The sequence below is a fragment of the Sabethes cyaneus genome, chromosome 2 (assembly GCF_943734655.1).
Source record: "Sabethes cyaneus chromosome 2, idSabCyanKW18_F2, whole genome shotgun sequence".
Classification (NCBI taxonomy): domain Eukaryota; kingdom Metazoa; phylum Arthropoda; class Insecta; order Diptera; family Culicidae; genus Sabethes; species Sabethes cyaneus.
Window position 1 is genome coordinate 166034666 of NC_071354.1, and position 26053 is coordinate 166060718.

Here is a 26053-nt window from a genome sequence, read left to right on the forward strand (position 1 = left end):
ACCGTTACTTCCTCCCCGACCTCTAAACCACCGTCGCCCACGTTACTTTGGATGTTCGGCCCGGAGACCGACCATCCTACGCTATGGTCTGAGATACTGGAACGTCGGCCGTGGGACGACTCAGCGGCCTGAGGCCAGGGCCTTGGCTCGTGGCGCGGAAAGAGGCCCTCAATGATCCGCTCCAGCATCTCTGGCGATCTCTCTGCGGGTGCCATCACGCCCTTGGCCTTTGCCATTACGATCCTGTAGGCATCACCCCACGGGTTCGCATTGGCACTGGCACATAACCTTTCAAAGCAGGCTCGCTTGCTAGCTATTATCCCACTCTTAAGCGCTGCGCGTGCAGCAACTAGTGCTACTCGACATTCTGCTCTGCCCTCGTCCGAACGAGCTCTTTGCATAATTCTCCTTGCACGAAAGCAGGCTCCGCGGAGTTCCGCAATTTCTTCTGTCCACCAGTAAACCGGTGACCTACCATACCTAGGTCGGCTTTTCCTAGGCATGGTGGCGTCACACGCTCGCGACAGCACCTCAACCAAATAATCAGCGTTCGGATCGGGCATATCGCGATCACCGCACTCTCTTCGGATCGCTTCCACAAATACTTCAGGATCGAAGTATGATGTCTTCCACCCACGGGTGGTTGGAGTGTTGGCTCTACCCGCCGCCTGCCGCCTCGTTATCTGACCAACACCATAGCGGACCGCCTGATGGTCGCTGTGAGTGTAGCCATTGTCTACCCTCCAGTCTCCTATCAGACCAGGACTGCCGAATGTCACGTCGATGATAGACTCCGCACCGCTCCTACTGAAGGTACTTGTGGTGCCGACGTTGACCAGATCTACGTTGAGCTTTGCCAGAGCTTCAAGCAGAATCCGGCCCCTGTGGTTCGTGCGACGACTTCCCCACTCTACCGCCCAAGCGTTAAAGTCGCCCGCCACAACCAACGGCCTTAGACCAGTCAGCACAACTGATACTCGGTCTACCATCCGCGTGAACTGCTCGATAGACCAACTCGGCGGAGCATAGCAGCTGCAGTAGAACACTCCACCCACTTTGGCAACCACGAATCCCTCGTCTGCAGTTGACACAACATCTTGAACCGGGAACCTGCTTGTCGTCCATATAGCCGCCAACCCGGACCTATCCGAGACCCAGTTACCGTTTCCGGCAGGGATGCGGTATGGGTCCGAGATGATGGCAATGTCCGTCAACGACTCAGTAACTGCTTGGTATAACAGCTGCTGGGCCGCATGGCAGTGGTTCAAGTTTAGTTGCGTTACCTGCACTACGCCCGTGTTTTAGTCGCAGGCGCGCCTGCCGGGCACTTTAAGCCTCCTGTTGTGTGCTTAGCGTCCCGTTGGCCTGTACATATCAGGCACTTGGGCGGCGCCGAACAGTCCCTCGCTATATGGCCCGCACCGCCACATCTTCTACACAGATGGCTTCTGTCAGGCCCCTTACAGCTCCAGGACTTGTGCCCTCGCTCAAAGCACCGGAAGCAAGCCTCCGGCTGCTGGTACACGCTCAGTGGGCATACGGACCATCCCACCTTCAGCTTGGCCGCCTTCAGGGCTGTATTCCCGTCTACCAGTGGAAGTCTTATTGTAGCTACCTGGGTTCCCGCCGGTCCCTTGCGCAGACGAACTGCTTCGGTAGTCACCACCACGTTACATTGCTCCTTGAGAGCTCGTGTCAGTTCGACCGCTTCAGTGATCTCGTCCAGGTTTTTAAGCTGGAGAGTCAGCTCAGGCGTCAGTGCGCGGATCTGTATGCCATCACCAAGGACCTTTTCTGCCAGCACTTTGTAGGCAGAACCCTTCTCAGTGGCATCCTTTTTGAGCTCAAGGATCATGTCGCCGGTGCGGGAGCGGCGGATACTCCGCACATCCGCGCCAAGACCCTTCAGCTGCTCGTCCCCTCTCATGGCCTTCAAAACTTCTGCATAGCTCAGCCCCTCAGTTTTGAGGATAAAGGCATCGCCTTTGCTCCTCTTTTTTCTGGCCACTTTCGGTGGAGTTCGATCCTCCTCTTTCTTCCTGGCCTTCTTCTTTTTTACTGTTTCCCACTGATTGTCGGGAGCTAACTGCGTCTTATTACCCTCGGAGGGTTTCACAGTTTGCTTACGATCCTCAGCGATCAAGCGCTTCTTCGGGCCCGTGGGGGTTTGTTCCCCTGGGGACTGCCTTGCACGTTTAGTCGATATCTTATCACTGGACTGCTCCGTAGTCACAAGGGCTACGGTGTGGTCAGTCGTTGACAGGCAGGCATCCGTTTGTACAGACCTCGATACAAACGCCTTTTCTATCACTTTTACTCGCGCTTCGAGTTCGCCGTGTTCCTTCGTCGCAGCACGGATGGTGCCCCGAAGCATGAGCAGGCTTTGTTTCAGGTCCTTCGCTAGGGTGCTGCGGCCTGCCACAAACTCGATAATGGCATCGAGCTGATGAGACGCCGCTACCACTCTCGGTAGCATGTCTCTCTTTCCTTCCACTGCTTTTATTAGCCTGGCCTGCGCTTCCTGGTGGTCTTGTATTGACTAATATTTTATGAAAGAGTCTAAAATTTCTCGAGTTCGATTAGTTTTTGTGTTATGCAAAATTTTGTTTTATAGTGATTATCTACCCATCCAAAAATTTTTGGTAGATATATTTGGAAAGTAGACAAATTTGGAAAAAAAAATAAATTGCTCCAAAATAAGGCCATTGCAAATCAAATTTAAAGTTTTTGTCACCACCCCCCCCCTGGAAATTAGCTTGAAAAACCGGGGGGCAAAAAAATAAGTTGTAGGATATGAGTCAATTTTTTTTCATAAAATCAATTGTCTGTGGGCTCTACAGTCTGAAAAACTCGAAAAATGAATCTCCGAGTTGAATTAACGCTTCTAGCACGAAACAGAAATGGAAATTCGAACAATGGAATTTCCGAAAATTGTCCAAAAATATTTTTCTTTTTTTTTGTCTTTTTTCGTATATTTTTGCATAGAAAATAATAACGTATAAATTATAAGCAAGAATAGATTCGATTTTCACGTTTAAACCTAAAATAAAAATTCTTAAAATCCATGTTTTTTTTGCTCGATTAAAAAATTCACTTTGTTTTTTTTCGCCCCCCCCCCCCCCTTCAGTGGCCGAACACCGGAAGGACAAAAACTTTATAAAATATTTGTAATGGCCTAATTTAAATGAACCAAAAATATTGTTATTATTAATCATTTTTCTCAATTATGCATTATTTCAGCGTAATTTTACGCTCATTTTATTCATATCAACCATTAGCCATAATGCATGTCAACTCAGCTCATATTATGAACAAAGAAATATCGAAATTCGAAATTGCTCCGATTTTATTCAAATTTTGTGTACTTATTCCTTTACAGTAAATTTTAGATCCGTATTTTCAAACGATTCATTTTTGATGTTTCCATGGTGTGTAGACCAAAGAAACTCTTAGTTTTCATAAAGTGTCGAGAATACAATGGAGACGCATGGTTTTTGTTTTTACTTGTAATAAAAGGGGTTTTTGACAAAGAAATGTGTCTCATATAAAATGCCATGCGAGTTCATTGCATTTACGCATCTTTATTCCGTAAAAAACAGAGTATCTCAAAAACTGAAAATATTACAGGTCTGTTTTTTGATCGTATGTAAACAATTAGCTTGCCATTGAAAGTACATATAATGAAAAAATAGAAAACTAGTTGTAAGTGATTTTAAGAGGCTCCTACAAAAAATGTTTTTGCAATCATAAAAAAAACTTGAACGTCAGTTTATTGTTTTTTTCTGTAAAATACCTTTTATTTGGTAATAAAATTATTAAAATCGGTTCAATGGATCAAATGTTATGAACTTTTAAAGAAAGATAATTTTTGATGGAAGATTCTGATTAGAATTTTTAAAGAAAGAAAGGTGACTACCATAGTTTCTAGCAGAGACGGGGTGTGCCCGTTAGCGTTACGGTATAGAAAAATCTCACAAAGGATCATTATGAAATATTGAAAATATGCGTTACAAATTAAATGGAAGTTACTTTGCGTATTTGACTTCAGCATTATTATACCCATTCTGTGTATAATTACATACCACAGACGCCATAGTTTTATAGTTTACTAATAAAATACAAAGAAATATTCTCTGCTATGCATAAATTTATGAAATCTTTCAAATTTTCATGCCTCATGGTTGAAATGACAATTAAAAAAAAACGGTAGATGAAACCGGGTCTAAATGGTAGACCAAATCAGGGGTACCTAAAATCGGGTGTAGATTAAACCAGGTGTAGATATAATCGGAATACCACTGTATTTGTATGACAGTCCTTATCCCCCTACCACAGGGGTGAGGGGTCTCAAACCATCATTAAAAGAATTCTTGCCTTCAAAACCCCCCACATCCCAAATTCGGTTCCATTTGCTCGCTTAGTTCTCGAGTTATGAGGAAATTTGTATTTCATTTGTATGGGAGCCCCCCCCCCCCTCCTAAAGCGGGAAGAGGTTTCAAATCATCATAGAAAACATTCTTGTCTCCAAAAACACCCACATGTCAAATTTTGTTCCATTTGCTTGATTAGTTTTCGAGTTATGAGAAAATTTTTATTTGATTTGTATGGGAGCCCCCCCCCCCCCCCCCTCATAAAAAGGTAAGGGGTCCTAATTCATCATAGAAAAAATTCATGCCTCCGAAAACACCCACATGCCAAATATGGTTCCATTTGATCAATTAGTTTTCGAGTTATGAGGAAATTTGTATTTAATTTGTATAGGAGCCCCCCCTCCTAAAGCGGGGAGGGGTCTCAATTCACCATAGAAAAAATTATGGTCTCCAAAAACACCAACATGTCAAATTTTGTTCCATTTGCTTGATTGGTTCTTGAGTTATGAGGAAATTTGTATTTCATTTGTATGGAAGCCCCCCATCTTAAAAGGGAGAAGGGTTATAGATCCCCTCCTAAATAGGGGAGGGGTCTCAATTCACCATAGAAAAAATTATTGTCTCCAAAAACATCCACATGTCAAATTTTGTACCATTTGCTTGATTAGTTCTGGAGTTATGAGGAAATTTGTATTTCATTTGTATGGGAGCCCCCCTCCTAAAGTGGGGAGGGGTTTCAATTCGCCATAGAAAAAATTCTTATCTCCAAAAACATGTAAAATTTTGTTCCATTTGCTTGATTAATTCTCGAGTTATGCAGAAATTTTGTGTTTCATTTGTATGGGAGCCGCCCCTCATAGTGGAGGGAGGGGTTTTTAACCATCATATGAACCTTCCCTGGCGCCAAAAACCCCTATATGCAAATTCTGACGCCGATCGGTTCAGTAGTTTTCGATTGTGTAAGGAACATACGGACAGACAGACAGAAATCCATTTTTATAGGTATAGATATGAACTAATTTTGTGCACTCTTTCTTTTTGCGTCAGTTTTACCTATCATTTTTGTATCTCTTTTTGGCATTTTTGTTTCATATCTGTGTCATTTTGTGTTATTTTTGAGTCATTTGTCATTTGTATCGCTTTTGCATCAGTTTTGTATTACACTTCAATACGTGTTCAAATGTTTATCGATTATTTCAAAAGATACAGTCGCATCACTCGCTTAAGGTGAATCCTGACCTAATAGTTAAACCTCTTCCAAATCCGTAGTATATATGGAAGTGTCGCTGAGTTCGAAGCCTTCCATAAAGTTAATAGTACATTATCACTTATTTTCCATTTTTCCAAGCTGCAGTAAAGATGGGTGTGGCCAGTAAAACTGACTCTCAGGCCATGTTCTCTAACTTTAACTGGAACAGTGTTATTCCCAAACTTTCTCGACCAGGAAGAGTAGTAATTGAGCGTCTGTCTGCAATCTGCAAAATACACCGTGTTTATGTTAAGATGTTTTTTATTTCATTTTTGTTTAACTTTTGTGTCGTATTTTGTTATTTTTTATTGTTTTCATATTATTTTGTGCAATGTTTCTGTAATCTTTATGTAATTTATGACAGATTTTTGTGTTGTTTTTAATCATTTTCCTATGATATTTGCTGTCAAATCTTTTAGGTATTACTTCTGGCATTTTTATCAAAAAAAATTAGCCACTTTGTGTAGCTTTTGGTTCATATTGAGTTATTTTTATACCATTTTTATGGTTCTGTTATTTTCGAGTTACTTTGTTTCATTATTGTGTCATTCTGGTATCATTTTTATGTCAGTATGAGTAAATTTTGTATCTTTTTTTGTCATTTTCGGGTCATTAACCGTCAATGCACGACAATTAACTCCCAGCAGCCAGCTTATATATGCATGTTTCGTGTGCGTCCGGGAAGTTGTGAAATCGGGGAAAGAATCACTTCAAAGAAAATTTTATACATTTCTTCAAAAAGGTTGTTTAGTAAACCGATAGAAAATTTCAAGTAAATTTTCAAGAACATTCTAATTGTTTTACCTTAAGCGTTTGAATCTTAAGCCATTTGTCAGCGACGGTAACGGTCTATAAAGCTTTTGATGCTGTCTGTCTTCTTATTCCTGAGTTGCAAGACGCCTATCGTGTTGAAAGAAGAAACACGCTTCATACTTGCTAGGCATTCCGAGTACTGGAACTGTCTGTGCTTGGGAACTAATTGAGAAATTATGTAGAAAATATAAGGAGAATTTACACCTTCCCACCTATCATTGATTTTCAGTATTTAGTATTTTTACATACAAGTCAATTTACGAAAAAAATGTCTGTCAGTGATGCAAAATCTTATTAATCGGAGAAGCAATCAATCAGTTGAAAGTATTCAAAACCTAACTATGTTTCTACAAATGATTTTACGCCCTTTGTTCTATGAGACGCCCCTAAATTTAAGGGTAGATCACGAAAAAATGTGGACACGAAAAATGCTACCATTTATTTATTTTATAAGAGGAAATTCTCAAAATTTTACTGAATTATGTTAAGAGTGATAAAATAATAGTGGACATTTGTTGTTCAGTTAAGACAATGGTTCCCAAGGAGTGAGATCCGGTCTATAACAGTTGTGTATTCCCAACAATTAGTATAAAAATAGGGATAATTTAACTATAACAAAATTTTTGTGTCTGATTGTTCAACCTTTCTAAGTGAGGTGCTTAGACCAGAGCTGCCCTAAATACAGATATTTGGGCATGCATAAATTTGGGACCCTGCCGTTTTCTCCGGAGTATTGTATTTTGTGTAGAGCCAGAAATCACAGCAACTGAAATAATTGATGGGTTCCAAATTTACACATGCACAAATATCTGTATTTGTTCAGCTCTGGCTTAGACTTCAATTCAACATGATTCAGCTCCTGAAAGGCTGAACTTCAGGACCTAAAGCGTATTGCCAATTTCAGTTCACGCACACTACGTACTTTAACAATTGACGCTCCCATATCAAACGTACCAAATATAATGCGATGATTGTGCAACAAAAACAACCAATATAGGTACTCAGTGATATTTTATTTTACTAACGATGTGGAGCATAATTCATGGTGGAATGGAAGAGAAACACAATTAACAATGTCGTCATTCAAGCTTTTGCTGTTTTCATCGTCATAACACGAATTGAATTAAATTAATCAATTTTTTATTTTTCAACAGTACACGATCCAACGCAATCACGTCGGTACCTAGCTGAAAATGAACGGATGTTTTTTCGTCCGAAAGAGGTACAAGCCAAAATAAAATAGGCTGTAGCATGTCACGCAGAAAGTAAAACGCTGTTATTATTAACCGAAAAAGGTCAATGAAGCGATGAACTATACGAAGATGAGACTACCTGTTCAGGTTGATTGGCATGTAACACAAAAATTGGATTATGTTGGATACATACTTCAACAGAACGAATCACACCTTAAAGGGCAGTTTTCTATTTCGAAACTTGGTCGTTGCCAAAGGTTTAACTCGTATCATAGTTGATTTATGCATCCACTTTCTAAAATGAAGGTAATACCATATCCAATAATCGTATAAACTTTCAAATGCTGTAGTTGCTCGATTATAAGTCCTGGACTATGACAGTTTTTTTTTCCTTAATATAACAAAACTCCTTGAAATTAATAATCTGTGAAATATCAGCCATGAGAAGATAATTATCAAATAACAATGTTTAATCGCATCACTGTCGAATGCTCGTGTAAGGGTCCGACCTTATCTGAAAAGTTTCTTGATGCTTTAGAATGGCGGATGTTGGTACCGATTATTTAATCTTCCGGCTTTCTACAGGGATGATGCCCAACCACCCGTCATCCTTTAATCTTTCTTGTTATGCGAAAACTTTTCGGACCCGAATAAGCTGTTCCAAAGTTAGCCTGAAATCTGGTGTCTGTTCTTTCCGTTTCTCATGAATATGCTGATGAGGAACTCCAGTAATTTTTTCTTACGCGCTGGAAAATAAAGGGCTAGTCTAACCCCCACGACCGGACCTCTGGTAGGCTACAAACGCAGAAACTGGGTAAAAATAATGTTAATGCCACTTTTGAAAGTAACACTTTTATCAATGGCCCTTGCTATTGTTTGGGACAGGCCCGTGCGGAAGACTTGGAAAACTGGGTAAAGAGGGCTCTTGCGTGAGAATTTCTGTGCTGAACGTGACCAAGCCCTTTGTAGCGCGTCATCCGCAGAGATGGATATTTTTTTTCCTGTAACCCATTTTGCTGCCGTTTTCAGTCCTACACGGGGTGTGAAAAAGGGTATTTTATGCACACCGAGGTGCTACTTATCATGATTTTCATTTTTAAAATGTTCATTTCCATTTCCATTTGTTGGTTGGATGGGAGAAGTTGGGTCAGCATCTCATAGTAATTTTTGTTGTGTAAGGATGGGTTGGAATGTTGCATCTGCAGGTGAATGCATTCGTGAGAGATTGGAATTTCTCTAAAAATAGTGTCACATTGCAATTTCTTGCAGCTCTTTATTCAATTGTTTTAGATTAAAATTTTAAATAATTTTCTCTTTTAATCAGTGATGTCATCCTTCCCTCGAGCAACGAATGTGACTCACATGCTTTTCTCTATCCCCATCCTCAGTGAATGCAACTTGCTACAACTCATCCACAACGGTGTGGTCGCCATGTTCACAAAGCTGCGGAATCGGAGTATCCACTAGAAACATTACCACAACACCCGGCTGCCAGAGGCTAAGCACCGTACGGCTCTGCGAAAACCATAAATGCAACCGGCAGGACAATAAGTACTACAACATCGCCGTCGACGATGAGTACGGCGATGGCCAGCGGATGGTGGACGGTAGAAGTTCGAAACATCAACAGCAGCGTTATCATGTGGTCAACAGTTTGCTGCTGCTGGGCGAACCGGAGCATCGTAGGCGGGTAAGTGATTCTGTGATTAATAAGTCCCCGTTGGTGGACTAGGACTCCTATGCACCCCGGTGAGAGAGTAACTGGAGCACCAGTGGGATAATTACCCTTCCCTCCCTTCCGCGGGAGTGTATAATCAACTAATGATTGCAATTCATTACTCACCCCTGCCCAGCATAATTCCAAATGCAAACAATCGATTTTATATGAAACGTTTGTTGGATTTTTTTCTCTGCTTTGCAGAAAGGCCACGAGTGCCGGAGTATTCAACGCACAGCATCCTCGCGATTACGGTTGGGACCTTGTGTTTCGCGGAAGCTTTATCGGCCGAAAACCTGCGGCCACTGTCAGAATCCAAACATGTGCTGTGTGCCTTCAATTACCACAACTGTTAAAGTGAGTATAATATGTTACCGTAGTTTAATATTGGAGAATTATCAAATATCAATCTGTGTTCATTATTTAAGGGGACTTAATCGACTAAAATGTTTGAAAAAATCATTATTTTTTATTTCAAATTTCGATTCTACAGTTTTTTCCATTTATTTTGATACTAATTTTGTAATGATCCGACCACGCAACAACTTCAACTACAACTCAACAAACAACTAATATTGAAGTAACTTTATTTTTCGCTCTATTAGCACACTTTTGTGATGTTATATTTGCAAGCAAATAAAATCAACAATGTTGGGGAACAATGTTGTCGTATTTGAATCACCTTTCGGCATTTACCCATATCTGTCGTTTCAAAAGTTAGTTGCAAAGGATTTAAAACAAGGCATATTTTTATTTATATTGATTGCCTTTGGGTCATTCCATCTCAAACGTACACTAAAATCGGAAAAATTTGGATCCGACCATTAGCGATTTCAACCAAAGTTGGCATAATTGTTCATTCCGACCCTACAACCAATTTCCCAAAGTTTTATACCGATTGATCAATCCCCCTAGCAGTGGCGCTAGTTCCTTATTTACAAATTTTCAAAAAAAGTCATTTTTCGGGTTCAAATATCTCTGAAACAGCTTGATGTGAAGACATTCCAATATACTTTTTCTATGGATTTTTGGCCGCGCAATCGAATGTTGTTTTCAGTTTTTATCTAATTTGTCAACATCGTACATTTTCTTGCAATTTAAAACAAAAAATGCGAATATCTCAAAACACCCCGAATTTTTTTTCAAATAAATTTGCTCAAAATGTTTGCTAGAAAATTCTACATAAGAACCACTTAACTAGAAAAAATTAAATTGGTGGTTTGGGAGATATGACGTTTTGAATATCTGGGGCATGCGTAATTCTATCTGAATTATTAGTGAAAGAATATTTAAACACATCTACCTGAAGCTTTCGGACATTTTCATTGCTAAATAATGTATTTTAATGAAAAAGATGCATTTTCACCATAAAATCAGCATAATGAATTTTGATGTTCTGGATAGTTTTGTATATATTTAAATAAAAGTAACAAATTCGTACAAATTTTTATAGTTTTACTATTTAAGTGTGCTAGTTATTTGAGCGATATACTGCATTGTTATGTCAAATAATGTGGTATTTCACTGCTGAGATTATTCGAAACTTCGAAGTAATTTTAAAACTTGAAAATGGCTTTATAAACACTTCATTGCACTATGGGGAAAACTGGCTTAAAAATAAACGAAATTCAGAAATGGTCTGCCAACTGATGAAATATAAGGGATCTTATGTAAAATTTTCCGGTGAATCTCATGGTGCCCACATCTATCCTAATTGCCATACGATAGCATTGTCGCGGGATCACTCCTTGAAAACGAGTTCAATAGACAAGAGAAGATTTTTTTGATTGCTTGGTTTTGACTACCGAATTCAGAACCATACTGATAACACTAGTTAACAAAATAAAACAAAAAGCGTGAACTCAGTAAGCTGAAAGTGATTTTTCATGTAAAATTGGTCGCTGAATCCGAAAATGTGGTCAGAAAAATTTAAAGTAGGATAGTTTTTGGGATATGTATTAAAGTTGAAATTTTGCTTAAAGAAAGAAAGTACATGCACATAAATACAAATTTCTCCGGCTGCGATGCACCAATTTCAACTCTCTTTTTTCCATATTAAAGGGGAGAAAATTTGCTATCGATCAGTTGAACTTTATTTTTCTGTAAGAATAATAGTACTGTAGATATTTGAGCATTTGTTCACAGCAAAACAAAAAAGAACGCATTTTTTGGAATAATTTCCACTTTATCAAAGGTTTTAGACAAGATTAACACATTCCAAAAATTTTATTTCATGTGGGTCTTAAAGGCCGTTAGAAAACAAAGAAATCATGGGGTTAATAATAACAATAGGTTGAAAATTGTAGGATTTATGACCATAATATTAAAACAGTAATATTTGCGCATTTGAATAGCACGCTCAAGATCATGCTTGAAGAGTTGTTGAATTCTTAATAGTAAGAATTGTGAAAATAGTAAGAACAGTAAGAAAAATGAGCGTAACAAAGCATGAGTTTAAACGTGAAAATAATCCACAGAAACTCTGTTACGCCTGTGAAAACCATATTTTTACAACCTCGGTTAATTTCACTGCTTCATTACAAACTGCGTTTCCATTTGCGTGTCCATTTATATAGATCATGACAAGCAATTCGATAAATGTTATGCCAATTAAGACAATGCTTGTTAGAGTTTGGATATAAAGGGGCTATTCGAAGTTACTGTTTGAATGTAAAGGGGCTATTGGTGAGCCCTATGACCCAGCTGAATGGCGTTTGTTCATAGACAGCATTAAGCAGAGTTTGAAGACTGTATAAGATACCGCCTCTAGTTTATGAAAATAAAAATCAGAAGTTGGCGCTAGTGTTTCATCATGTGTTATGTGTGAAAATTAGCTTGAAACTGTCAATGTTTCCCTGTTGACTACAACAGATGTCGTTGCTTGGTAACGCATATTGTACATATTGAAAACAACCCAATTTTGCGCAACAAAATTTTTTCTCAGCTTGGCAACAGCACTCTCTCTTTTCTCTCTGTTTCTATTGTGTTTACCGTCAAAGGCGGCATAACCTTTGACATTTGAACCAACACATAGTTGGTAAATATTGTTTTTGTTTATCGCGTCCTTGTCACGAAATTTAATTTCTTTAAATTGAAATGTCGCAAAAATATTCAGCTCCCGGCTCTCGCACGGTATCAAAATCACCTTCCCGGGCTCACGGAAGAATGATAGTAAGATGCAATGGAGAGCAGTGCTGCAATTTTTCGACTGAAAACTTTATCGCCGAAAACTTTTTAACCTCAATGTAAAAGATTTCGTTTGGCAGAAAGCTTTTTCGCTGTCATTTATATTTGTTCCCTCTCGACTACTTGCATTTGTTTCACTTACACACAAAGCCGTATGAACATAGCTGTCATTCCTATATATTAAGCAGTGATTGGCATACAATATTAATATCATTAAGATCCAGTTTATATTGAAATATCAATATCATTGAGATGCTGTCAACATCATGAATGTATAATGTTAAATGCTGAAAAATTATTAAAAAAAAATTATATAATTGAGCTAGATAATATCATCAAATCTTCATTCGGGTACAGCTCGTTATTTTCTTTTTCAATTGGTGTGCTATGATGCCGATTTTGACTAATAGTTGCATCCATTTTCATCGAAATTTTGATATTGAAATTGAAAATTCGCAGCCCTGATGGAGAGGTATAGGAAAAGTTTGTTTTTATTAAAGTTAGGCAGAAGTTATGAAAATTAGATAACATTAGATTAGGTATTGTTTAGGCAGGTAAACATAGATAACCGACAAATTTCGAGAAAAGCGTCATCTCTTGAAAAGCAACGGTTCATTTGGTATCCTATTACTACATCAGGGATACAAATAATACTCCGTAGCCCATGCTACAAGTATTTGGATAAATAAATACTAAAAATACTAAGCATGAGTCAAATGGATCTACATATAATAAAATACAGTTAAACATAATTGGAAAATTTGCTCCGACCTTAAGTGTTGATGCGCATGTGTTTGAAAAAAAAATAGAGAGAGAGAGGAGAGAGAGAGGTATATTTGTGGCATGTGGACAAGTAAGAGAGTAAAAGCTTGAAGTATGGAATTATTTGCAAGAGCATGATATTTAAATGCGCAAACATCACTGTTTTAGTAAAATGGTCAAAACTTCTACAATTTTCAACCGATTGTTATCATTAACCCCATGATTTCTTTTCTTTTTATCGGCCTTTAAGACCCACATAAAATGAAATTTTTGAAACGCGATAATCTTGTCTAAAACCTTTGATAAAGTTGAAATTATTCAAAAAAATGCGTTCTTTTTTTGTTGTTGTGAACAAATGCTCAAATATCTACAGTACTATTATTCTTATAGAAAAATGAAGTTCAACTGATCCGTTTCTTCTCTTTAATATGGAAAAATAGATTTGAAATTGTTGCACCGCAGCCGAAGAAATTTGTATATATGTGCATGTACTTTCTTTCTTTAAGCCAAATTTCAACTTTAATGCATATCTCAAAAATTATCCCACTTTAAATTTTTCTGACCACATTTTCGGATTCAGCGGCCAATTTTACATGAAAAATCAACTTCAGCTTACTGAGTTCATAAATGCTGTTAACTAGTGTAACCAGATAAGAGCTCTTAGAGAAAAAACTGCTCTCGTAGAACACTGCATAGATAACAACCACAGATTTTTTCTACACAACACCAAAATAGTAGATCGCAGTTACAAGAAAAAAGCTCTCCCAATATTAGAAATGTGCCATATCTATAATACACCCCATAAAATCAACAGACGGACCGACGTAGATGGATTAAACCATACATATGCAGGGATACTAGCCTCCATAAAACCCACTCAAAAATACAATTTCCCTACCACCCTCTCCCAATTAGATAGCAACGGTGAGAACAGTTAGTGTGTGTAGTTTGAAAAATTAGGTTCAACTATGATAGTAGCAAAGTTTTTGGAAAGGTTTTTTCACCAACAAACTGTACTAACTTATAACTAAAACTAACATGACAAAATATTGTAACTATCCTTGAAAAAGACTCTAATAAATAGTCGAAACGTCGGAGTGAATTGAAAAAGCCAGTTCTAAATTCCGTAAAAGACTGAAAAGGCCAAAAAAAGTACGATAAAAATTACGAAACTAACAGTCGCAGAGTCTACAGTACTTTATAACAATCAAAACTCACAATATCATTAAAAGTAAGTAGTCACAGAGACAACATTGACAGTGGACTCTCGGAAATGTTAATCGAAATGGGACTCTTTAATGTATGTGGAAGTTGCAATGGAAAGAAATAGTAGCAAGATTTTCATAAAAAATGGTAGTTCCTTTCAGTTAGTTTAAAATACTAGTTTCCTTTTGTCCTTTCGTAGTCTACGTTTTGATAATGCTAGTGCGCATTTTCCGTTCTCTGTTGTTCCTTCTTTTGCATCTCAATTCAATCTTGCGTTTTTAGCAGGCTCTCAAAACCACTTAAGTATATATTTGCCCGTATCGCACTATAATTGCAACTGTCCAGTAAAAGAGTGATGCGACTCTGTATGAAACTGTGGGAAGCGACAATATTAAAGCGAAAAAATGAAAAATGAACATAGAATGGACAATCAATAAATTAAAAAGCCCAGAAAAGTTAGGAAAACATAACTTTCTAGAGCGTTGCATGAGGCCTAATATTCTCTTAACTTTTTCGAACAAATAACTTTCTTGAGGGGTAACTTTTCCGACAGTCATAAACGACGCGTGCTACTGAAATTGAAAAATCGCGACGGCCCTACCCGGATAGTGTCCTGATCCTAACGACGTTACTATACATTTATTTATAGAAAATCACTTCTCTCATTCTTTGTTCTTTGTTCTTTGTTCTTTGTTCTTTGTTCTTTGTTCTTTGTTCTTTGTTCTTTGTTCTTTGTTCTTTGTTCTTTGTTCTTTGTTCTTTGTTCTTTGTTCTTTGTTCTTTGTTCTTTGTTCTTTGTTCTTTGTTCTTTGTTCTTTGTTCTTTGTTCTTTGTTCTTTGTTCTTTGTTCTTTGTTCTTTGTTCTTTGTTCTTTGTTCTTTGTTCTTTGTTCTTTGTTCTTTGTTCTTTGTTCTTTGTTCTTTGTTCTTTGTTCTTTGTTCTTTGTTCTTTGTTCTTTGTTCTTTGTTCTTTGTTCTTTGTTCTTTGTTCTTTGTTCTTTGTTCTTTGTTCTTTGTTCTTTGTTCTTTGTTCTTTGTTCTTTGTTCTTTGTTCTTTGTTCTTTGTTCTTTGTTCTTTGTTCTTTGTTCTTTGTTCTTTGTTCTTTGTTCTTTGTTCTTTGTTCTTTGTTCTTTGTTCTTTGTTCTTTGTTCTTTGTTCTTTGTTCTTTGTTCTTTGTTCTTTGTTCTTTGTTCTTTGTTCTTTGTTCTTTGTTCTTTGTTCTTTGTTCTTTGTTCTTTGTTCTTTGTTCTTTGTTCTTTGTTCTTTGTTCTTTGTTCTTTGTTCTTTGTTCTTTGTTCTTTGTTCTTTGTTCTTTGTTCTTTGTTCTTTGTTCTTTGTTCTTTGTTCTTTGTTCTTTGTTCTTTGTTCTTTGTTCTTTGTTCTTTGTTCTTTGTTCTTTGTTCTTTGTTCTTTTCTTCAATATTACTTTCTAGTATCTCGAATTTTACCTCCTAATTTCTCGAATTTTAATTTATAATTTCACGAGTATTACTTGATGATATCTTAATTTTTACACCCAAACATCTTGATTTTTATTTGTTTTGTTTAATTTAAATTCTTCTTTAATGTCTTTATTTTGCTGCCAATTTTCCTTCTTTTATTTTTTCTTCTGCACTTGATGACTACTTCTTTACTCCTTTACTTTTTTATATCAGCTTCTTTATTTATTTACTTTCACCTTTGCGTTTTCTAATTTTTCTTCTGTATTTATTTATGTTTGTCCTAGGTTTATACCTAACGTCCATTATGCCCATCATCCATTATACCTACCGCCCGTTATGCCATAGTCTATTATGCCTAATGTCCGCATGCCTAACGTCTGTATGTCTAACGTCCCGCACCCGCAAGAGATTCATTCGCACTCATATACGGGCAGTTTCATGAGTGTAAAAAGATTTAGAGCTTCGTAGTCCCAAATTGACTAAATTCTATATTCAAAGCTGAGTTTGTTCCGAAAGACGTGTCAAATTTACAGTGTACATTGGTAACCTTTTAGGCCTAGTAGTCGTGTCTTCATGATAATAGAAGAGTGAACTATACAGTTAATATAATGTATTTTGTGTCATTCCAAAGCAAATACTAGCCTTACGAGAAATGGTAAGGATTTGAGCGCTAATAACTCAGCGATTTTCTGATCGATTTTCAATATTTTTGCTCCAATCGATTAGAAAGTTTCCTATAGAAGCTTACTCCAATTATTAAAACTACTGATTTCTCACACTATTGCAAAAATATAATGTGGAAAACACTTGAGAATAGTCGGGAAACCCATTTTCTATTCCTTAAAATTATATCGCCATGTATACATGGCATGTAGCAATTGTACACATGCAGTAAACTATTATTTTATTTTTCCAAGTGACCCTTCAAATTAATCAAAAACTTTTATTCTTCTAATGCTAGGTTGAACTTCTGTGCCCGTTGAACTCGGGCGATCCGTTCGAATTCATCGAGCACGGGTACGACCTGTGGGACAGCGCTGCGATCGACCCACTGGATCAGGAGATGCTACAGTCGCGGCAGATTCAAATCGAGAACAGGTTCGTCGATGTCCAGTGGGTGCTGAAATGCGAATGCGGACCGAAAGTAAGTATCAATCGATAGATATAAGTCAACGGACATGGCTGGTACATACCTATATGGTGTGGCAATGTTGGCATTGAATCCTATTAGCTATCCTTCGATATTGGTTTGAATCCTATTAGCAATGTAAATCCTTTCTGCTCGTACGATTCAATCACGAGAGCTTAACCACTATATAATGCCGACCATTATCGGATGCAACAACAGATGGTGGGTTCCGCTCAAGCAGGATGGCGGCGAAGTCTTGCCATCATCGTAGTAAAGACGCACTTCTTGTTCGACCAATATGTACACTAACCAGCTGCCGCTGGGATATTGAAACTCATTGAGATGTTTCCTATCAATAGCTATTTACATCGACATTTGCCGCATGGGAATGTACATCTTAAACTCTTGAATGGTCGACATTTAATTTAATGTGTGGAGGAAAATGTTTCAACAGCATTGGTTGCGATTGTGGTAGAAGCGTCAACTTCAGATTGGAAACAGTTCGTGAAATTCAGAGTAAAAACCCCCTCATGTAATCAAAAGTTCTTTTTTGGTGGTTGAGAAATCTGAATCTGACAACGAGTCACGTTTCTCAGATTGTTCTGATGTCACATAACGTAGGTGTTTCTTTTTACGCGAGAAGCTTAGCTCTATTGACAATAGAAATTCTGCTGTTTCCGGTGCAAACATTACATTTCTATGAAAAGGAAGCAAATACATTGTGTTGTGCACTGATACAGTGTAGCAAATAAACATTTCTTTTTGGTGAACTTTTCAAAAAATGTACACTGAGTGTAAATTTACATCAACTTTTAGTTAAAAGCATTTTTGATGACATACAGAAGATTCAGAAGATAACTTTTATCACTTGGTGTTAAAAATATGTTCAGCATTTTCGAACGAATGCCACAAGGTACGCTGAGTTCATTAAGTCAGAAGATTTTCCCGCCTAATTGGCGTTCCTTGTGGCTCACTCCGGGAAATGCCACCCTCTGCCAAAAATTCCGCAGCGGAAATGTGAAAACAAAGACACCGTCTGGCTCACTCTTTCGCAGTGTACCTCAACTTCTCCTCGCTAACCGCGTACGGCAAAATCCCGAAATCGACGGGATTCATTCCAACCGGCTGACCCAGCCACCTGGCTTGGCTGGCCTGTTTGACATCAACTGACGATCAACTTAATTATTTACATAACATTGACTTCATTCCTCCGGAACGCGCGGAATCTGCTCGTAAAACTGTTCATGTTTCTATTCGCCTTTATGTCCTGTGCATCGCGATGTCGCTTTCGGACAGGGCTCTACATTTACTTGCAGGCTCACGGAAAACAGTGTTGCTGAACCGAATCGTCAGCTAGCTCACTAGCTGTGTAATTGGACTGAAAATGGTTGTCGCAGCCGTCGCGCTTTAAGAATTTTCAGTGTTTCCGGTGTTTTTATTTTGCAGCCACCGTAAACCGGCTCGACTTTGGACAATCAAAAACATCACTTTATTTTCAACAATCATAATTTTCGTTTGAAAATGATTAAGATTTCTAGCATTTTTATTATCAAACCACCAATGATGCACTACGTTCAAACACGCACCTGCTACTGTCGCAGGTGAAAATTTATGGCGAGCTTCGCTAATGGCATCTGTAAATCCGTATATGCGTACAACTACAGCTACAGGCATTTTTCAACTTTATTAAGGTTGCTCGCGCGAGATTGCTTTTGCACGAACGCGGGCGGTTGGTACGGTGGTGTTGGTGGTTGGAGAGGAAGTGTCTCAGATTTTCCGCTTTGACAAATTGGCACAATCTTGCCAGTTTTGGGGGTGGGAGATCATGCTATTGAGTTACATAGAGGGAAGAGAGAAAAAACGAGCGAAATGGATCATTACAGACGATACATTGTTGCGTAAATAACCGTTAGCACATGCAGTAAATGTACGTTATTGATGTTTAGTATCGGAATGCGCGTGCTTTTTGATGAAGCAAATCAATGCTCGAAGAAAGGTAAGGCCCTAGTTGGCATTATACATTGAACCGGGAAGTTTTGCTACGGAATCAACACGAATTATTTCTGGAGAAATAATTGTTTGCGAACTTAGTAGAAAAATGAATTAATTCTTATAAATGAAAGGATGAAAGGTAAAATTTAAGTATTTTTTTACCTCAGAATCTTATTTTCAATAACATTGCCGAAGAAAGTTTTTGGAAACGATGATTTAGTATTTTAAGAAAAAAAGCAATTTCGAAATTAAGGATAAAAAGCGCCCTGGTGAAGCTTAGCTTAATTTACCTTAGGTAGACTGCCCGTAGTTGTACTCACAATTGGCCGAACTAGTATGATTGCACAAAGAACTTCTGCTTGGGAGTAGCATGACATTTTCATTGTGTAGCTTCTACTGACTCAGTACTTTGAAAATTAACCAATAACGACGCCGGCCACGATGGATAAGAAGCACTCTGGTCAGGACAACAAATTTTAAAACGAAGAGCTGAAGAAAAAGTTAGTAGACACTTCACAACAAATTTTTATATAAACTTATTCTAATCTAATCTAATCTAATCTAATCTAATCTAATCTAATCTAATCTAATCTAATCTAATCTAATCTAATCTAATCTAATCTAATCTAATCTAATCTAATCTAATCTAATCTAATCTAATCTAATCTAATCTAATCTAATCTAATCTAATCTAATCTAATCTAATCTAATCTAATCTAATCTAATCTAATCTAATCTAATCTAATCTAATCTAATCTAATCTAATCTAATCTAATCTAATCTAATCTAATCTAATCTAATCTAATCTAATCTAATCTAATCTAATCTAATCTAATCTAATCTAATCTAATCTAATCTAATCTAATCTAATCTAATCTAATCTAATCTAATCTAATCTAATCTAATCTAATCTAATCTAATCTAATCTAATCTAATCTAATCTAATTTAATCTAATCTAATCTAATCTAATCTAATCCAATCTAATCTCACACTAACGCACCTAACTCTTGAAAGCATCCTGGAAAATGACGATTACTTGAATCAATCATTTTTCTTGTCAACGGCCAGGCCAACGGCGCAACATGCACCGCAGAGAGAATTCCAAGGAATTAAGTGAAACCAGAAAAAATACCTAATTTCACTAAACTCCTTGAAATCAAGGGGAAGGAAGAAAACGAGGACCTCCCGTACCAAACGCTTCCTATATAGATAAAGTCGTTGTGAGTACCTTTGCATGGCACGAATGGCAATTAGACCAGAAGCCAGGCTACAATTGGCCAAGGATATAGTGCCTTATTTCGCTCTCTGAAAATAGATCAATCTACCAAAAATATTAGTTTAAATATAAATATAACACTTGAAAATAAAGTCGTGTGGTTCAATCGTTGCCTGAAACTACAGTTGTAAGGTTAGGAACTGAAAACCACATACCCCGTACCTCCTAGCTTGGACTACTCAATTATACAGATTGAAGTATTTCAAGGTATGGCCACGTGGAGGCACCAGGTATGGGTATGGGATGGCTAGAGCTATGCTGGGCGCTTTTTCCTAGCTGCCTTACCCATTTCAAAACCCTCAAATTTTTTATTAAACTTATTTTAAACAAAACTTGTGTTATTTTCCATACGCGTCAGACCGTGTCTGTCAATAGGCGACAGCCCGATTGGAGTCGCGTTGAATAAACGAAGTCTGAAGTCGAAATGGCTTGCTTTATTAGTCGAAGGTTATTCTCTTATAGTCAGTGTTCCTGTTACAAATATCGATAGTGCATATCGATATTTGCTTATTCTAAATACATTCTTAAGGCTCAATAGAGGTAGACTACAGAGGCAGAAAGGTTCTATGTTCCATACATTCAGTCTTCAAAAAGTTTAATTCGAATCCTTGCTGAACACCGAGTCGCATCGGCCATCGACGGGTTTGTTGTTTGTTCGACGGGAAGTTTGTATGTTTTGTTTTGACCTGTTGCATAATGTTTGTTTACGTGATGATGGACGCGTGTAGGGTAGAGTACGTATCGTACAATGACATAATGTATATTTGCTATAATGGATAAAAACCATAATGTTCGTTACCCATAATGCACGCTTGCCTTGCCATGTCATGCAGTGAATATAAAAAGTATGACATATACACATTATGGCATCCGTATGCATGGCTACCGTTTTTATGGCTATCGTTCGGTCACCCCTACCACCTTGTGGTAACCGAAATACGAGCAACCTTCGTGGAGATCAAGTATCCAACACCGGAAGAAGGTCTAAGGTTACGATCTAAGGTCGATCAAGAAAGCACTTATGCGAATGCTAAGTGTTGCTTCGAGGAACAGGTTTGTCATCCCCGACTTCTATTCCCGTGTCAGAGGCGGCTCGCGACTGCGTGACGTTTCCTCAAACTTGATCTTGAGCGTTTGCACTCCAGGTAAAGAGCGGCTCACGACAGCGTCTGTTCCGGAGCGGCCGGCTGCATTAAAGAAACGTATTTTGTCACTAAAACTAAGCTACTCAAAGAGCTTGAATTTCACAAGTTCTGCATCGTGGCACTGCAGGAGAACTATCACAAAGGTGTGAAGGTGAGAAGGACTGGAGCGACAACAACAAGCTGGAAACGTGTTTTGTAGTGATGGACAGAATACAGGACCGCGTGATGGATTGTAAGGCCATCTGTTAGAGGATGTGTATGTTGACAATAAAAAGTCATTTCTAAAACTGCACCAACATAAAAGTACACTTTTCATAGGAAGGATGAGAAACACTAAAAACACGAAAGAAGCATTCTACTCGCAGTTGGAGACGATATGCAATAGTTGTTTTGCACGGGACATCAAGGTCCTTCTCGGTTAAACATTCGGCAATTAGACAATCCACATAACCTGCCGAGAACTACCCACGTCTGATGGATGTTGTTCTATCTGCTTCTGTGGAGCTAGGCGTTTTGACTCTCGAAGAGGGATGAGGTAGAATACACTCGGCCGTCAATGAAGTCACAACCACAGTGCTAGATGAAGAAACCCTGAATGCACGAAATTACTGGTCTGATAGGGAAACCCAATAAGCGGCAGAGAAAAAACACTTAAAAAGTTATCCAAGTATTGCCACGAAAAAGAATCCGGCAAGGTATCGATGAGTGCGAAATGGGTTGACCACGGTCCTACGAAAAAAAAGCACCAGGAGAAAAAATAATATCAAGAGATTTCGTAGGGTAGCGTCAGGCGGGCTTTATGGGCTACTACTGATCAAACTTGCACTCCCCGATAAATCTTTCAGAAATGTCAGGAGTAGAACACATCTACGCATTTCAGGGCTGCATAAGATTCAGTCGAGCACAAACAGCGGGCATCGAAATGAGAAGAACGATCTTCACGAAAAGTAGCTAATTCCTTTGCAGACGACCTCGACTAGTAAGTGGTTGATGAGTTAATATATTTGGGATCTTTTTTCAACGACGCATTCAAGATAGGAGTCGGGCCTACCTTTCCCTCTGCACAACGCTTCGTTCTAAGGGCAGACGCCGCCGAGTAGTCCTCTATGGACTTGAGACAGCAACACATGTGCACTTGCTGAGTTTGAACGAAAAGGTTTGCGGACTATTTTTGGCGGAGTACAAATGGTAACTGGAGTATGGCAAGGCGTATGAACCACGAGCTTCAGAAACCACTTGGAGAGAATCTCATCGTTCACCCGACAAAAGTCAGGAGGCTACGCTGGATCGGCCCCGTCGCAAGACAACTGTGCAGCGGAATCTGCTCTCCTCAAGAACCCCACCGCCACTATGAACGGAGGAGCCCAACGTGCTAGAGAGCCTGACCAGGTTGAAGCCAACTCGCTCTGTCGAGGTCGAGTAGCCCAGAACCGAGTACAATGTATACAGCAAGCGTCAACCCGGCTCTATACTGCTAGAAGTCGATAAGAAGTAAGACCCAATTCCTTTTGGAAAACGGCAGTATAGTATGTTTTTTTCATGTTTGGACTCATCACTGCGACCAGTATCGTTGATCTATTGTGACATCGCCCGGGTGTTTGCTGCATGACCCGCACTGCATTTCTATGCTATAATCGCTATTGAGTAAGCGATATGCTTATTGAATTTTATGCGTGCTTGAGTAATAATTGGGTTTTACCCTTCCTTCAATGCTTTCTCTACTTTACCCTCCCGGTTCCACATGACAGCACTGCCAACCCTGGCACAGCTAACCAGTGCATTTAACTATAAGGGTCATTTTTGCACTGTCAATATGCCTTATTGGGATAATAAAGAATTCAGCATGAAGGAAGGGTGATGAGGGATCTGAGAATGAACTCATGCTAAAGTCACTTTGACATCGAATGACCTGATTCTACTAAGATTCGAACCCACGACCATTCGCTTATCAAAGCAGACTCGGTAACCTTGCGGCTACAGAACCCCTCGTATAGTATGTTACAACTCTTGCCTCTCAGGGACCATATGGCCGGTTTCACGCCGCGGATAGGTTTCTTCTTTGGTTCAATCAGGGAACGGATTTTGAAGGAAGCTGTGCAGGACTTGGAATTGGCAATATGGCCTCTGAGAGACATAACATACCAATCGTTATTTTGTCGAGTGCTGATGTCTCCCAGGTTTGCATGTAGCACGGCTTCTAATTGCAGCAAAGCAACTGATGTGACCACAGTCGATGATTTATTTAAAAAATCAACAGGTCACAAATAAATTTCAAAAATTTGACAGTATGTTCTAAAAAAAGCCATGTTGCGGGACCCAACACCATAATAACTCCGGGACCATATGACATATGGCCACAATCGGTAGGAATTATGAAAATAGAAAAGATTATGGAAAAAATTCAAAATTTCGTAAAAAATATTGAAAGATAAAAAGTTGCGGCCATTTGACTAATTTTGTGGTGATAAAAATGATGTAGGCCTTAGACAGGTTAAACTTCTTCTTAAGCTACTTTTCCCGTGCAAAATATTGCGGTTTCCTTCCAAAACGTCTTAACGCGTTAAATTTATTTTTATGCAGACATCCGATCAAACTGCAACGGTTATCATTGAAGAGGTTTGGTTTTTCTTGAGTCCCACCATATGAATAGAGATATCTTATAATCAACCGTGGCAATGGAAGCAGTTCTACTATAGCGGAGAGCAGCCCAATCTATGTTCTGGAAAGAATTGTATTGCTCTTTGCTTTGTATTGACGTGTGGCACGCAAGAGTTTCGATGCCTAGAATTGTTGGAAGGTTAGTCGCGGTATCTAGGAAGCAGATGTCGAAAGATTTAATCGCAGCAAGAAGGGAGTAGCCCAGTGATGGCCAAACTACGGCCGGCGGGCCGCATGCGGCCCTTCAAGATGTTTTGTGCGGCCCGCGGACTGATTTAAGAGGTGGTAGACTTATGAGTAACTTTTTTGATGATACAAGGGTCACTCAAATCAGTCGTAATGCCTCGTGCATTTTGTAGTTTTCCGAATGCTTTCCGGTTTTTATTGCCGCATATTTTGCATTTTGTTATGCGCAGGAATGGCCAAAGGAATTTGCGGCCCGCGACGTCATGGGGCGATCTCGTTTGACCCGCACCATGCCTATGCCTGGGCACCACTGGAGTAGCCAATTGCTGAAAACAAATCTGAGTGAGTTAAAATATGCCAGAAGAAGAATTTTGAGAGGGTCAATATTGATCAAGGTTTTAAAAATCCAGCCCACAAAATCTGAAAATTTCAGAAATCCATCAGATTTTTGCCAAATCATACATGTTAATGCCGAAACCTTGCGGGTTTTTGATGTTCCTGGAAGAGCTGGAAACTCCTCATGTACATTCTCTTTAGCAGATCCTGAGAGAATTTGCTTCGGATTTTTCACAAAACTTGTTAATTACCGTGAATTTCGGTGAAACTTATTACTTTTTCGAGTAATTTTGAAATATATTTGATTAAAAACATATTTAGTAAGATGAGTGTCCAAATAAGTAAGTACTGTAGTAGACACGATAGTGTCATGTACAAAGCGAAGCAAAGCCTAGGTGCTAAATATATTTCGTTATCGAAGCTTGACCTTCTGTTTTTACACGCAAGACTTTGCAACCAATGTACTTCTTATATGAAATATTTTTTTTTAGCATTGTCATCCGAAAGTAATCTGACTGGGGTATACACATTAATACCGTTATCTAACTATACTTTAAACAACTGCTTGCAGTTCAACATCTACTCCGGGGGCGAAATAGAACCTTGTGTCGACCAATTCTAAAGTCCAACAGGTTCTTGACTGTCAAGAATATTTACACGATAGTCACGCGTAAAGATTGTTTGCACGCTTGGAAGATGGAACGGAACTAAGTAGCTCGGTCGCTCGGCCTTGAAAAATCACGATCACCGTGAGTAGTTAATACTTAGCCAGAAGTCGAGAATTTCGCAAAACATTCTAGTGTTTCATTTTGGGCCGAAAAACTACAATCCTTGGCCCAGCAGATCCCTCTGGACAGTGCTTATACCCTCATGGTAGGCTTTTGCACAGAGTTTCTATTCTTCTTGGAACTTTTATCAAAGGGGTAGGTTCTGTAGAAAGGATAGGTGGGGTATGTCCATATTCGATATTTTAAAAATAAGCTAGCGCAAGAAAACGCAAAAAACAATTGCAAAATAATAACTACTTAACTGAGGTTCCATCAGTACACTGGATTTACCATAAGCTGAACCACAGCCAAATAATAGTGTTGACGTTGAAGATGGATTTTATGCAGCCTAAAATTATTTTTGTTTGATAAGAAATTTGCTATTACTATCACTCAGTTATACCTTGTAACAATGACATCTATCGAGCTCTACTGTAAAAAATGTCATTGCCAGTTCACACAAAATAATTGCACAGCACAAAAGTATTTTATGAAGTACCTTTCTCAGTTTCAAAAAGATTGCAGCAACATCCATAAAGCTGTTCTGTGCACAATTAAATTTCTCAAAAGTATCTTTAAAAATGAGACCAAAGTTCAAAAAGCTATATAGTCTGCTGAATATGCT

The 26053-nt window shown here is 38.6% G+C and overlaps 1 protein-coding gene across 1 annotated transcript in view; it reads left to right on the top strand.

Moving 5' to 3' along the window:
* The window catches only part of LOC128736298 (uncharacterized), a 75175-nt gene that overhangs the window by 48252 nt on the left and 870 nt on the right, over positions 1–26053 (top strand). The window contains exons 6-8 of the mRNA XM_053830774.1: positions 9014–9315; positions 9547–9699; positions 16900–17082. Of these exons, the coding sequence (XP_053686749.1) occupies positions 9014–9315; positions 9547–9699; positions 16900–17082 (638 nt within the window). The remainder of the gene's footprint in view (positions 1–9013; positions 9316–9546; positions 9700–16899; positions 17083–26053) is intronic.